The sequence below is a fragment of the Peromyscus maniculatus genome, chromosome 2 (assembly GCF_049852395.1).
Source record: "Peromyscus maniculatus bairdii isolate BWxNUB_F1_BW_parent chromosome 2, HU_Pman_BW_mat_3.1, whole genome shotgun sequence".
NCBI lineage: Eukaryota > Metazoa > Chordata > Mammalia > Rodentia > Cricetidae > Peromyscus > Peromyscus maniculatus.
In genome coordinates, this window is record NC_134853.1 from 61,043,577 (window position 1) to 61,058,006 (window position 14,430).

The 14,430-nt window shown below is 37.0% G+C and overlaps 1 protein-coding gene across 5 annotated transcripts in view; it reads right to left on the minus strand.

Annotated features, from left to right (window-relative positions):
* Window positions 1-428: 428 nt before the first annotated feature.
* Lingo2 (leucine rich repeat and Ig domain containing 2) overlaps window positions 429-14,430 on the minus strand; it is a 1,165,708-nt gene continuing 1,151,706 nt past the window's right edge. For all 5 annotated transcript variants that reach the window (XM_015994223.3, XM_042270975.2, XM_076564048.1 and 2 more), the window contains one exon: window positions 429-2,590. In XM_015994223.3, the coding sequence (XP_015849709.1) occupies window positions 736-2,556 (1,821 nt within the window). In that variant the 5' untranslated portion in view covers window positions 2,557-2,590 and the 3' untranslated portion in view covers window positions 429-735. The remainder of the gene's footprint in view (window positions 2,591-14,430) is intronic.

Consider the following 14,430-nt stretch of genomic DNA (forward strand, 5'->3'; position numbering starts at 1 on the left):
ATTTATAGTAACAGAAGTTAACAGAGTTGAGCAGTTTTGACTTGGGTCCTGTTTCTTGGCATCCTACATCAGACATACACTTCTCAACACATCTCTGCCTGTTACCCCAGGGATCTGTTCTCAGGTTTATTGGTGGTCAAAAGGAAGGTGAAATCACACTTGGATCTATACTGGTGAGTAACTAAAAGCACAACCTCTCATTCATATTGCTTTAAAACATATACAGCATATATGTTTCAAAAAAAAAAGAATATATTGATCTCTTTTTGGTGCTGAACCAACAGTATTGTATGATGCAAGGTTTTAACAAATGATAATAATAAATACAAATTTTACTGTAGAGTATGTTTTAGACAAATGTGTCTTTTTAATATGTAAATCCTACACTGTAGGTTGTTCTTTTTATTTTATTTTTTTCTTTTGTTTTTGCAGTGGTAGAAAATGTTGAATTGTTGTCCATCAGCATGAGCCAAAGGTTCAGGTTCATTACTGAGATCCCCAGAATGCCAATATTTGCAATGCAAACAATTAGTATCCCATTGTGTGAAGGGCTCTGACACATGCCTGCCTGCCTCTAACGGCCAGTCTCCATGAGAAGTCTTCCTGCATCCATGGACCCCGCTTTGACACAGGGACAACCACAGGAGGCTGCCTGATAACCTTGTGATTCACTATGTCAGATGTCTTACTCATTACCAACAGTGACACAGAGACAGTAGTGTGTGTGGTGGGCCCTTATATCATTTTCATGTTGAACCTCCTGGGTCCAGCCACCTCCCCTTCCACAACAGCACCATTGTTTTTTCGGGGCACATACTCAAGGTCAATGCTGTTTTTGTGTTTGCCTTTCCCTCGGCTCCACACAAAAAGAAGGAGAAAACAAAATAAAACCACTCCCAGGAATGTGAAACAGCCCATGGCTGTAGATACCAGTATTGTTTTAAGGTCCAGGGAAAAAGTATTGGCGTTAGTGCCATTGGAAACGGTGTCATTGGAGTCGGTCATGTACATAGGGGTCCTGTTGGCGTAAAGGAAGCGGTCTGAAGTGAATCCCTTCACGGTGAGAGAGGCAGTGAAGCTGTCATTCCCAGCAGCATTGCTAGCAATGCAAACATACATGCCACTGTCTTGATCCTGGGCAAAACGGATTTCCAAGGTGCCATCACCCAACACAGTGGCCCTTCCATTGGACTTGGCGGTGATAAAACGCCTTCGGGGTGTCACCCAGGAAATCACCGGCTGTGGGTCTCCATCGGCATTGCACTCCAGCTGAACCGTCTGCCCTTCATCCACTAGTAGATGCTGTAACTTCTTTTCACGGATTTTGGGCTTTTTGCAGGTAAAATAAAAAGAAAGTGCAGTGCTATGGAAATCCTTAAATGACCTCTCACGGATGGTGTCTGGCCCGGCACACATGGGCTGCTGGCCCCCAAACTGTAGGGTGGGCTGTCGTTGTAGGAGCCAGAGGAGTCGGCAGTCGCAGGCTAGTGGGTTGTGGTTAATGCTCAGGACCTCCAAAGCCCTAGGGGAGGAGAAAACATTCTCTTCCAATGTTTCCAGCAGGTTCTGAGACACATTGAGCACACGGAGGAAACGGAGCCCTTGGAAGGAGTGAGGCTCAATGGTGCGGAGCTGGGCCCCCACTATATGAAGTTCCTGTAGGCGGATCAGGTCAGAGAACATGCCTGCTTCAATAGTGCTGATGGGATTGTAGGAGAGGTTAAGGTGGGTCAGGTAGACCAGGTGTTTAAAGGCAAGGAAGGGGACAGTGGACAGGTTGGTGTTAGTGATGGAAAGGGACGTGAGGTTGAGACCATAGAGGCTATTGGCCGGCATCATATCTAGCAAAGGCCAATAATCAATCTCTAGGTGTTTCAGATGGAACAATCTTTTAAAGGCATACACAGGCATATTGTTGATATTAAGATGCTTCAGATGCAGGGTGATGAGGCTGCGGAGATGAGAAAGGGCTTCTGTTGGTACTGCTGTTAAGTTGCACTTCTCCAGGGTGAGCTGTTCCAAGCTAAGTAGTCCGCTGAAGGCCCTGTGTGATATATAAACCAAATCATTGTCCCCCACTTCTAGAGACTTCAGGTTATGTAGATCCTGGAACATGTAGTCCAGCAAAATGACAATCTTATTCTCACTAATGTCAAGCTTGGTGAGGTTGGACAGTCCAGTGAATACTCCCAGCGGTACCAACTTAAGGCGATTGCCTTTCAGGCGGAGGGAACGCAGGTTAAAGAGGTTGTTAAACGCTCCAGGCTCCACATTGGCGATGATGTTGTCACTCAAGTCTATCTCCTCCAAGAGAGGATATGATATGAATTCTTCAGGGTTTATGCTTTTTAACCTGTTTTTGCTGAGGTCCAAGATTTTAGTCTCAATGGGAATACCTTCTGGGATGGCAATCAAACGTCTTCTGTGGCAGCTAACAGATTTGTTCTGGGCAGAGCACTCACAGCGAGCAGGGCAGCCGATGGTGGATCCCAAGAAGAGTAACACCATAGCCAGACCCAGGAATGGCTGCCAGCATGGTACGGCCGTGTGAAGCATGACTTCCTTCTTAGTCTACACCTTGGTTATGGGCCTGCATGGACGGGGAAAGAGAAGGCGGAAAGGACAGTTAGGACAGAGACAAGGAATGGTGCATAATTAAGGAACCAAGTTATAAAACAAGGATACCGGATTTGGTGGCAGCCAGATTCGGGACTATATTCAAGGGTTCCCATATTATCTACATGATCTAGGGCAACTTATTTCACTTCTGTACTTAAGTGTTCTTGGCTATTGAGTGGAGACAATGGAGGTGGTAACCATAAGAGCTTCTAAGAGTTATGACCGACTCAGGATTGGAAGTTTACTGTCTTGCATAGACTAAGCAAACAGCATATTTTTTTTCACATATAAAAGACCTTATTTTTAAAATTCAAAAGGAACGAGACAGACGTCAGTGGCTGAGAGGACACTAGTTCTGTATGAATGAGCATCTGCATCTCTACTGTTTGGGAGATCATCTTCTATTATAAATGAAGCTAATAAAAGTTTTAACAAAAACCTTGGGTCCAATATTGAAACCAGTTAACATCTACTGCAAGGTGTTGAGAACTTCTTCTTCATATGTATATACTGTATAAAAATAACTTTTAATTTTAAGGCAGTCCTCTGTCTGAATTCAATGAATCTTGACTGAGGAAACTTGCTTATTTTAGGGAGATAGGTTTGCCTGTCTTACCACTCTGCCATTTTCTTACAGGGGCGACACAGGCTTGAGAAACCACTGTTACTGCAATAAAAATACGGCTCTTGTGATGTTAGCTTAAATATCTAGGATAGGGAAGATGTAGTTGTAAGAAAACAAAGCTTTTATGCATCAAGCTGTAAGAAAATCAGCATGTCACAGAATAAATAGTTTTATTTTCATATTGTAAAACTTATTTCAGTCAACATCATTACTGAATAATAAAATTCCTTAGAATAAGCTTGACAAGCAATTTTCAGAACTACTATGGCAGCTACTAAGTCGTACGCATGAGTCCAAATTCAACTTACTAAATAGATAAACCAAATTTAGATAAAAGTAAATGTCATAGGCATATTCTCAATAAAGAGACATTACAAAAATATATTTGAACTTAAAAATTAATGCTATAGCTGAAATAATTGAGCCAGGATATATACATAACTTATGAAAATTTTATTTGATTCTTCAGCTGGGTTTAATAATTCATATTAGTTCCATATATTTCTTAAGTTTTAATTTTTCTGATTTGTCTGTTACAGAGAAAAATTAAAACTCTGAAAATGTCAGAGCTCAGTTATATGTTATTTTATAGCTCTACTATAAAAGACCATGTTGGTAATACACAATAAAATTTTGTTTTCAAGCTACACACACATGGTAAACCAATCAGAACCATTAAAACTAAAAGTGATAATAACACTACTACAAAAATATGGAAAATTATAATGAGGCAATATGATATTAATATAAAATATGAAAGCTAAGTAAGGAATTACTTTGAGGTCTACTTGAAAATCATTTTTATTGTTGATATTTAAAATGCACTGAGAAAAAATATAAGGAATTGGAGATATTCATATTCACCTAGAATAAAATTCAATTTTATATGAATTAAGCATTTTTTATGAATAACATTAGAAACTAGGAATGAAAAGGATAATTATATTGTGTGAATTTGCAATATATTAGTATAGCAGATAAACACACACACACACACACACACACACACACATACACATGGTAACCTCAAGAATATATTTTAAACTCATATGAGAGGGAATGAGTTGAAGGCAGTAATAAATGAACAGGTGTTGTTTATCAGGAATAATGAAAAATGCCAAGAAAGAACTAGGCGATGGATATAATAAAATCTGAAAATAGTCAATAAATACAAGCAAAGACAATTAATTTCAATAGTAAGCAGGGAAATGAAGATTGCTTAATATTGCAACTCTATCATGTTTTGCTTTTAGGTTAAAAAAAATTAGGTTCATTAATTTTACCCAAGAATTAGCAAGGTTAGAAAGAAATGAATGTTCACATACTAATTTAAGTATAAACTGAAATTCGAATGCATTAATGAGGTTAACTGATATGTTTCGTGTTTAGATATATGTACATTTAACATGTTAACCCTTCTGACCCATATATTCTACATCTAGAAGTACATCTTTATGAAATAATTAAATGTGTTTATGTGTGGATGTGTATGCATGTATCCTACTGGATTGTCTGTAGTAGAGGGAAACTAGAAATGTATGACAGTGTGAGCTAAGGAACATGAAGTATTGTTGAGCTACATACTAAAATACCAAGCAACCAATACATAATAAAATTGAGTTTTAAATTTATTTGCATGGAAACAGGATGTAATACATTTTCTCATTTGTGATTATGGACATTGTATGAAAATGTGTCATAGAAACAAACCTTCCCTCCACATCATTGCACTACTGGAAATTCCCAGTAGCAGCACATCAAGTGTTCTATAGCTCAGGCATTGTCTTTTATGCTTTTACCGTGCTAGTGGGTATGTAATTGCATCTCCTTGTATTCTCATATAGAATTTGTTGGCTATTTATAAAATTATTTGATACGTTTTATATTCAAATATTTTGCCTCACTTTTATTTGGGTTGTATTTAATTACTGAGATGTAAAAATTACTTACATATTCTAGATACCGATTATTCAATATTAAATGTATGTATTGCATATATTTTCTGCATTTCTTTAGTTTGCCTTTTAGTATTCCTATTGGCCTCCAAAGAACAGGTTTTAGGATCTCAGTAAGTCTAATTGGATTTTTCACCTTTTGTGATTTATCCTTTGTGTTGTACCTGAGATCTATATCATGTCACTGTCATGAGGGTTTTCCTCTATGTGTTATTCAGACATTTTACTTTAACAATTTATTTTTAGAGTTATCATTCATTTTTATTTTATTTGGTATATATTATGGGGCAGACCTAGAGAGACCTACAACTGTCCAGCCCAAGTGTAACTTTTTTTGAACACACTTGCCTTACCTTCTTAGTGGCCCCAAGGCATTGGTGAATTCATGGAAAACACCCAAATGTGTATTTCCAGAGTTTATTCCATTCCATGGGCTTGTCTATCCTTCACTAAATCCATTATTTATAGTTACTATTTATAGTAACTTTTAAGTTTTGAAATAAGACGTATAATACTAAAATTTTCATTGTCTTTTCAAAGAATCTTGTAGCTTTTCTAGATATATGAATCTACATATATCAATATCAGTTTGCTAATTGCTTAGAAATGTCTAACCAGATAATAATATAATTGTGCTGACTGTAGATGCATTTGTAAAGAGTTAGTGATAACATTGTGTTTTTATTTCTTTTGGTATCAATTTTAGTCAAGGAATTTTTCTATTTTGTCTACATATCAAATGTATTTGTTATAAAGATACATTATCCCTCTAATGTCAGGAAGACCTAGAAGTCACATCTTTAATTTTGGTGGGTTTTGTTACATTTTTTGATAAGCTAGAAGGTTATAAATTTCATTGAACTTTCTTAGATACAAAGTATTGTTTGTATTGTTTTTTTTGTTTTATGTCATTTTACCTTATTAATCTTTGTTCTTACCCTTTGTGTTTCAGAGTTTTAATTAACTTTGGGTTAATTTGTTCCCTTTAATTATTTTAGCTTCCACAACGTAAACCCAGCTCAAAGATTGGTGACTTTTTTTAATTTTTAAAATGTTGATTCTAGCAACACAAACAGTTCTCATGTTTCTCTTTATCAGCCCAAACAACACAAAACAAAGGGTTCCAGGATAGTTGATTCTTTAATTTTTTTTTGAGGCTTTTATTGCTGGCTTGCCAATGGTCAAGTTGGCATGTCTTCATATACCTTTATCCCTGTAGGGGTCTATATTACCCATCCTCTTTCTTTCTCTTTCCCTCTTTTGAGTCAGAGTCCCACTTATGTATGCTTGGCTGGCATTGAACTCAGGTGTCCTTGAACTCACAGAGATATGTCTGTCCTTCCTCCTTTGAGTGTTAGGATTAAAAGCATGTGCCACTATGATAATAAATCAGTTTTCACTGAATAATTTTTAATCAAACTTTATAAAATATAGTTAAAACACTATAGGGGGGATATTTTCAGTTTGTAAAGGTAATTTTTGGATGAATGTTACTAAGCCATTTTTTGCTTGCAAGATGTAGCATGCCCATTGTTTTAAGTTAACTACTAACTGTCACTATTATTTTTAGAGTAGAGTAGGTACAGTTTCTGTGCTGTAAAGGAGAACACTAAAGAGCAGAATGCCCAAGGTATCAATTTTGCTGCAGACTGTAGAGGAAACAAACAAGGGATTGTCAACAGGGAGTTAACTTGGTTGAATTGAAACTTCAGTTTCTGTTTCTCCTACTGTAAGCACATATGAAATACTTATCAGGGTGATGCCTGTGCAGATATCTCTCACTTCTCACCTTTCTAGCATCAACCTAAAACCTGGGTCCTCCCCATGCCCTTTGAAGAGCTACTGTCCTTCTATGACCTGTGAGTGATTTTGGTTTAGTTGATGTGTTTTCAAATATCCAGGTCCTTTCTAGATATACTATAACTTCTGTTGTGGTTATAGAGTATGTTATGTAAATGTTCAATTATTTGAAATGGATGAGATCATTTTATTATATCTCCACATTACTTATTTCAGTGATTATTTTGTGTCAACTAGAGATGGATGTGGCTTTGCATTTAAGGGTATTTTGTTCTCTCTAAAAGTCATTATACCCCGGGCAGCAGTGGCTTAATCCCAGCACTCAGGAGGCAAAGCCAGGCAGGTCTCTGTGAGTTTGAGGCCAGCCTGGTGTACAGAGCAAGTTCCAGAATAGCCAGGGCTACACAGAGAAACCCTGTCTTGAAAAAAAAAACAGTAGAAAAATAAAGAAAGAAGGTAAGCTACCTCAATACGAACAGAAAATTTTTGGTTTCCCTGAATTCTATGGTTCTTTTTTCTCTCATATGTTGAAGCTCTGAGCTTATGCACAGGTTTAATTTGGGATATAATAATCTTTTGTTGTTGGAAAGAGCCCATATTTACCTGAAGTAATGATCCTTGTCTTAATTTTTTTCTTTTGGGTTATTGATTTTGGGTTTATTTCATTTAGATCAGTTCATTTCAGTTTTCTGATACAGAATATATGAATAAATTTTGACAGCTTTAAAAAACAATACTGAAGACAGATTTCATATATCAACCAAGTAAAACTAAAAAAAACTATCTAAAGAAGAATTAAGATGTTATAAGTTGTGCTAGCAAAATCCTCTAGTGTAAAAGGTGGAGAAACAGAAACTCTGGTGATTATGTATAAAGCTTAACCTATGTTTAAATAATTATGTCTGCTATTCATAGTCCACTAGAAATACAATTGAAGTCTAACTTTTTCTACAGGTCAAAGATTAAGTGAAAATAGTTGTGAAAATTAGACTCTGAGAAATGTACTAGCAATTATTTGCTTTATCAATGATTCAGTTTGTTGAACCAATACTTTCCCCCTTAAGTATTATCCTTTTTCTGGGATCACAGGTTAGGTTTATGTGATTTTTTTTTAGCTTCTAAGGTATCAACTAAAACAGACAAAAATGTGGTATGACATTTGGAATGACTAATCGGCCAGCTCTTGCTTGCTTAAGCTTAAGGTTTTTCATGGTATTTTTTCCATACTTCCATCATGTTGGTGTTTTAACATGTAAGCAGCCTCTGTTGTAGCACATGGTGAGTCCTTGCTCTTGAATCCTGTCTTACATAATCCATTTAAATCTAATATAACCATCATGCTGTATTTAGGGAAGACATTTTGAATTTAACTAGCTGTCTCTTGAGTTTTTTGCTCCTTTTTCTTATCTTTTTTTTAAATTCAATTTTCTTAGTACTGTATATTAATTTCTTCATTACTTTTCACCCACAGATTTGTATCATTATTTGTTGCTACAGTGAATACAGTAAATATTTTTATTTTATCACAGTCTGTTTAGACGGCATTTGTATGGTTTGGGTCTTAGATGTGAAAAAGCTTGGGTCCCCAGCCTTGCCTGCTCTGGGGACATAGGGAAAGGCTTAGGAGGCAGGTCCTAGGGAAAGGGAGTAAGGAGATGGGATGTGTGTCCATGAACGGGCTCTGACCCTCCCTCTCTCTCTTCTTTGTTTCTCAGTTCTAATAAACGAACAGCTCGCTTCTATTACACATTTCTTACAGGGCTGATTGTGCTATCACCAGCACCAAGCAACCAGACTGAGAGAGCATAGATGGAAAGTCCTCAAACTGGGAATCAAAATCCTCCCTCCTTTACAGCTGAATGTGTCTGAGGTTTGTCACAGTAATGGAACCTTGTCAACATTACATTTCCAGTCAACCTCCCCTCTTCTTCCGGAAACAAGGGAGAGTCCCACTGGAGAAATCCACGCTATCGAGAATTTACAGCAGTCCTGAATGGGCTGAACAAAGGATGAAAAGTTCAGAGGAGTTGAAGAGGTAATTAGGGGAATGAATTTGCAAGGTGTTTATAAACTGTGATAAGTTATTTTGACTTTATCCTGAAGGCAATGGAAAGCCATTAAAGTGTTTCATTCAACGGAGTGAGGATATCAGATTTAAATTTTAGATTAATCTGAAGGCAGCAGGAAAAATAAATTGCAGAAAGGAAAGACTTGAAGCTATAAATTTAGAAGGCTATTGTTTTAAATGGAACCAAGAATAACAATGTCACAGAGTTGTGGTTCTGGGCATTCAAGAGGTATTCTGATGCGGAGCAGAAGTGCTGCACTTAGGAACTGGCTGTAGAAAGTGCAGGGGAGAAAGAGGGGAAGGTGACGCCTAGTCTTTCGATAAGTGAGTGGGACTACTGTCCTTTATCGAGATAAGGCCTCAAAACAACAATAGTGAGAGGATATCTTGGCTCCTTCAAATGTGTCCATTACTGGAAAATGAAGTGGGAGTCCTTGAACAAATCGAAGATTTTCTACTTCTTATGCCAACATAAATGAGAGAAAGCTCAAGAGGCCTCAAGTGTACAGAAAGAGCTTCAGGCCAGTAAGCGATGCAGAGAGTGGGAGAAATGGACTTCTTCTTCCTCAGGGAAGGGCGACAAACTGGTTGTCCAGTACTAACTGGTCATCTATGAAAACATGAGTAAAGCGACATTATAAAGACTGCACAGGGAGTATTTGTGTATTTAAGAATATATATCCATGTAGGGGCTGGGGAGATGGCTCAGTAGTTAAGAGCACTGGCTGTTCTTTCAGAGGACCTGGGTTCAATTCTCAGCACCCACATGGCAGCTCATAACTGTCTGTAAATCCAGTTCCACAGGATCCAACACCCTTGAACAGACATACATTCAGGCAAAACATCAATGGATATAAAAATATAATAAATAAATAAATAAATAAATTTATTTTAAAAAAGAATATAGATGTATGTGTATGTACACACACACACACACACACACACACACACACGTAACAACAACAAATGACAAAAAGGCCATGAATCCATGAATTTTAAAGGAAACAAGGAGGGGTATATGTGAAGATTTGGATGGAGGAAGGGGAAGAGAGAAATAATGTAATTATATTCTCAAAAAATAAAGCTTAAAAATTAGTAAAATTAAAAAAGAATTAGTATTTTCAAATATATATATATATATATATATATATATATATATATATATATATTACAGTATTTATTTTGTAAGATGCATAAATCTGTATTATAATTATATGTTTCTGGCTCTCTATGTTTAGGATAAAAGTTTTATTGTATCATTAGTTTAGTACTTTACAATTTATTTTAAATCGATGGTAAGGAACAAATCATTCTTTAAGTTCTGTTGGAGCATGTTGTCATATGTGGTAGAGTTTGCTCAATGTATAAATAACCAGCTAGATAAGAAAATAATTGGCATCTTACTTATTATGATTTATATTAATAATGATTTAGGGAAAGGGTCTTTATTGTGTCTATTAATTTAATCAAGAGTGTCTACCATGGAAAACACTATGTAATTTGATCTTGACTGCAGAACCTGAATTATATCTAGTCATCTGTTTTTTTTAGACAAGGTCTTACTATATAGCACAGGCTGGCTTCAGATTTAATAATCTTCAGCTTCTCATGTGTTGGGATTACAGGTGTATACCACCATGTCTGGCACTAATAAATTTTTTTCTTTTAAAAATGGACTTTTTGGCTCTAGTAAAAAGGGCTATCAAAAAGGATATGTAGTCAGATGCAAAGAACATATATTGGAGAAAATACAGCCTTTTCAGCAAATGATGAACTCAGTATAGTGTTTTCTCTTAGAACTAGTGGATAATGCAACTATTCCACTCCCATGTATGTACTCAAATAACTCTAAGTCAACACAACAGAGATACAGGTAAGGTTATTGATGCACTATTCAGATATCCACATTATGGAGTAAGCCTGGGTATCCATCAGTAGATGAGTGGGTAATATGTATTGGTATTTTATTTAGCCATAAAAGAATGAAATTATGTTGTTGGCTAGAATATTTATCCAAGTGGGGATATCATACTGAGCAAAAAGTCACACACAGAGAAAAACAAATAACACATGTTTGATTTGTGGGTATTAGAATTCTTCTATAAACATATGATATGAAAATAAAAGGGAGACTTGAGGAAGGAAGGAGTCTAACAGAAGGAGTAGAACAAGGAGATGAATGGAACTGGGGTGAATATAGTTAAAATACATTATTTATTTGAAGGAAATTATCTTTATGAACCCCAATATTACAATATGATAAACATCAGAATAAAGAGATATGCAACCAGGAAGCAGAAAGTAGGCAAGGTTGCTTCAGATCTGGAACAGTTTGTCTGCTCTACTGCTAGCAAAAGTAGAAAATCTGGGCCCACTTCTCAGACAACTTCTCTGATACAGCTTGGGACCTGCGGAAGAAGATGTGATTTTATTGTCCGCCTCTCCAGTGTTTCTCCGTGTTAGTCTAGAAGGGCAAACTGCTGACTCCATTTAGCTCTCGCTGTCAGCAGAAGTCTCACAATCAAAGCTTGCTCATAATGTCCAACTGTGACTAATGTTTGACAAGATGAACTTTTGTTAAGAATAAAGCAGGAAACTGAAATCTATAGGGAGCTTACTAGGCTCTTTCTGTTAATTCTGATCAAAGGGACTCTGCAAACATAATGATTAGTACCTTATTAAGCTTAGTGCATGAAGCTGCGTATTTTCATAGTCACATTTTCTCTATGCTGGCTACTTGCTTCCCACTTATTCTTAAACTGGAGAAACACAGATGTAAGCATCACAGAGGATGCAAAAAGTCAACCTACAAGAATAGAACAAGCAAGTATTAGGGTTCACTTAAATGGCTCAAGTTCTGGTTCATATACTTGCTAGTTATAGGCCATGGATGGTGATATCTATGATTCTCACCATCTCCTCTGTTGATATATCACTATGAAAGAGGGCACTGATTACTAAAGATGTATATACCAGGTGCCTAGCACATGAATAACTATCATTATAACCATTAATAAGAAATAATGATTTGGTTTATAGAGACTCTGTTTGTCTCTATAAACAGGATGGAGACCAAAGCAAGTCACAGATCTCCTTGGAGGATAGGAGAACACTGGAAGAAGTCTCCGAATGGATGATCCGGCAGTCAGGAGAAGTGGGCAGATAATACAATGGAGAGAAGTGGAGAGTTTTAAACAGACGTAGTCTTTAAAAACACAAGACAAGACAGGAGTGACACTTGTGTATTGTGTAAAAGGAAGGTTGAAAGGGACCAGCTACTTAGATAGATGATGAAAGAGTGATAAAGAAGTGATAAATATCTTAAGCTCAAAATTCTATGGTTAATATAGTTTTCTGGCAATTGAACAAGGCACAAACAATAAATGGACACTATGCTAATCTCTATAAAAATCTTATGTGAGCTAATGATTGTGTTTTCTCCTGTGGTGATATTGTGTCCCCCAAATACATTGTGCACCCTAATAAACTTATCTGGGGTCAGAGAGCAGAACAGCCACTAGATATAGAGGCCAGAGAATGGTGGCACACACACCTTTAATCCTAGCATTCTGGAGGCAGAGATCCATCTGGATCTCTGTGAGTTCAAAGCCACACTGGAAACAGCCAGGCATGGTGACATATGCCTTTAATTCCAGGAAGCAGAAAGATATATAAGGCATGAAAACCAGGAACTAGAGGCTTATAAGCTTTTAGGCTTTTGAGCAGCAATTCAGCTGAGATCCATTTAGATGAGGACACAGAGGCTTCCAGTTTGAGGAAATGAGAAAAGCTATTTTCAAAATGGAGAAAGGACTGGGTAGCAAAGGGAATGAGATAGTGAAGAAAGGGTAGCAAAGGATTTGATAAATAAAGGTGCACCAAATAAATCTGGGGTCATAAAACAAACTTAAACATTCCAGATGTCTCAAATTATCAGTCATAGATCTCAGATAATAGAAAGCTTGGAAACTTGTGTGAAGGATTTGAAACAAACACAAACCTACAAATCCAAAATCCAGAAAACTAAGTTTAGATGTAAATCTTAAAACTCAGTAGGGTTACCTACATTCTTTAAAGGAACCAAGTGAGCCACCACGTGGATGCTGGGAATTGAACTCAGGACCTCTGGAAAAATAGCCAATGCTCTTAACCACTGAGCCATTTCTCCAGCCCACCTATCAGGCCCTCTGAATAGGTGAGACAGTTTATTGGCTTGATCTGTTTGGGAGGCATCTAGGCAGTGGTACCAGGTCCTGGGCTCATTGCATGAGTTAGTTGTTTGAAACCTGCGACTTCTGCAGGGACACTTGGCTCAATCTGAGAGGAGGGGACTGGACCTGCCTGGATTGAGTCTATCAGGTCCATCTCAGTCCTCAGGGGAGGCTTTGCCCTGGAGGAGGTGGGAATGGGGGGTGGTCTGGGGGCAAGGGGAGGGGGGCAGGAAAGGGAAGAACAAGGGAATCTGTGGCTGTTATGTAGAACTGAATGGTATTGTAAAATAAAAGAAAAGTAAGTAAACAGTAGCAAAAATGTAAAATTAAAATAGAGTATTTCATAATGTCTGATAAAAGTTGGGCTGACCAGTGACAGAGATAAAAACAACAAATAAACACATAAAACAGACAAAAAAAAGTAAAGGAACCAAGTGAACTTGAGATTGAAGGGCAAAGTTTCAAACCTGACAGGAAACACAATTTATCCTTCTACATAATCTCCAGAGAGCATACAAAGCATTATGTTTCCACCTGTACTCCTTTATTCAGTTTTAGTTGGGAGAGCTATAGTTTTGATACTGAAACTTAGAGAAAAGATGATTGGCATTATGAAGTCAGATTGGTAGATCATCCAATGTGCTCTGCGTTATAAAATAATGGTTAATGTCAACCGTAAAGGGTGAAGATCAAAGGTACCCAGGGGCTTATGCAGAAGGGGAAACCTTATTCAGCACTGATTATTCAAATAACTGAAGGTAGTTCAGGATATATAGTTACTCGAATATAATGACTATTAGGTATTCAGAAGTTATCATTTGACTCTAAGATAATGCAAATTCATCTGTTTGCAGATGAGCTGCTGCTGATTTACCATGATAAAGTATATATGAATTGATAGTAAATGAATACAAAATTAGTGTTGGACATGTCATCAAATAGTATTTTATCTTCGTTTTGTCCCTTAGTTCCATTTGATCATTTATCTAGGAGAGGTCAGCAGATTAGGACAGTTCCTACTGAACTGCAAACATCTGAGCAGTTAGTGTTTTCTGGAACAGATAGTTTTAAAGTTGACTCCTTTTTTGCATCTCCAATCAAAGGGTATCTCATACATAGCTGAGGCTGAGTCGTCAGTCATTCCACACTCTC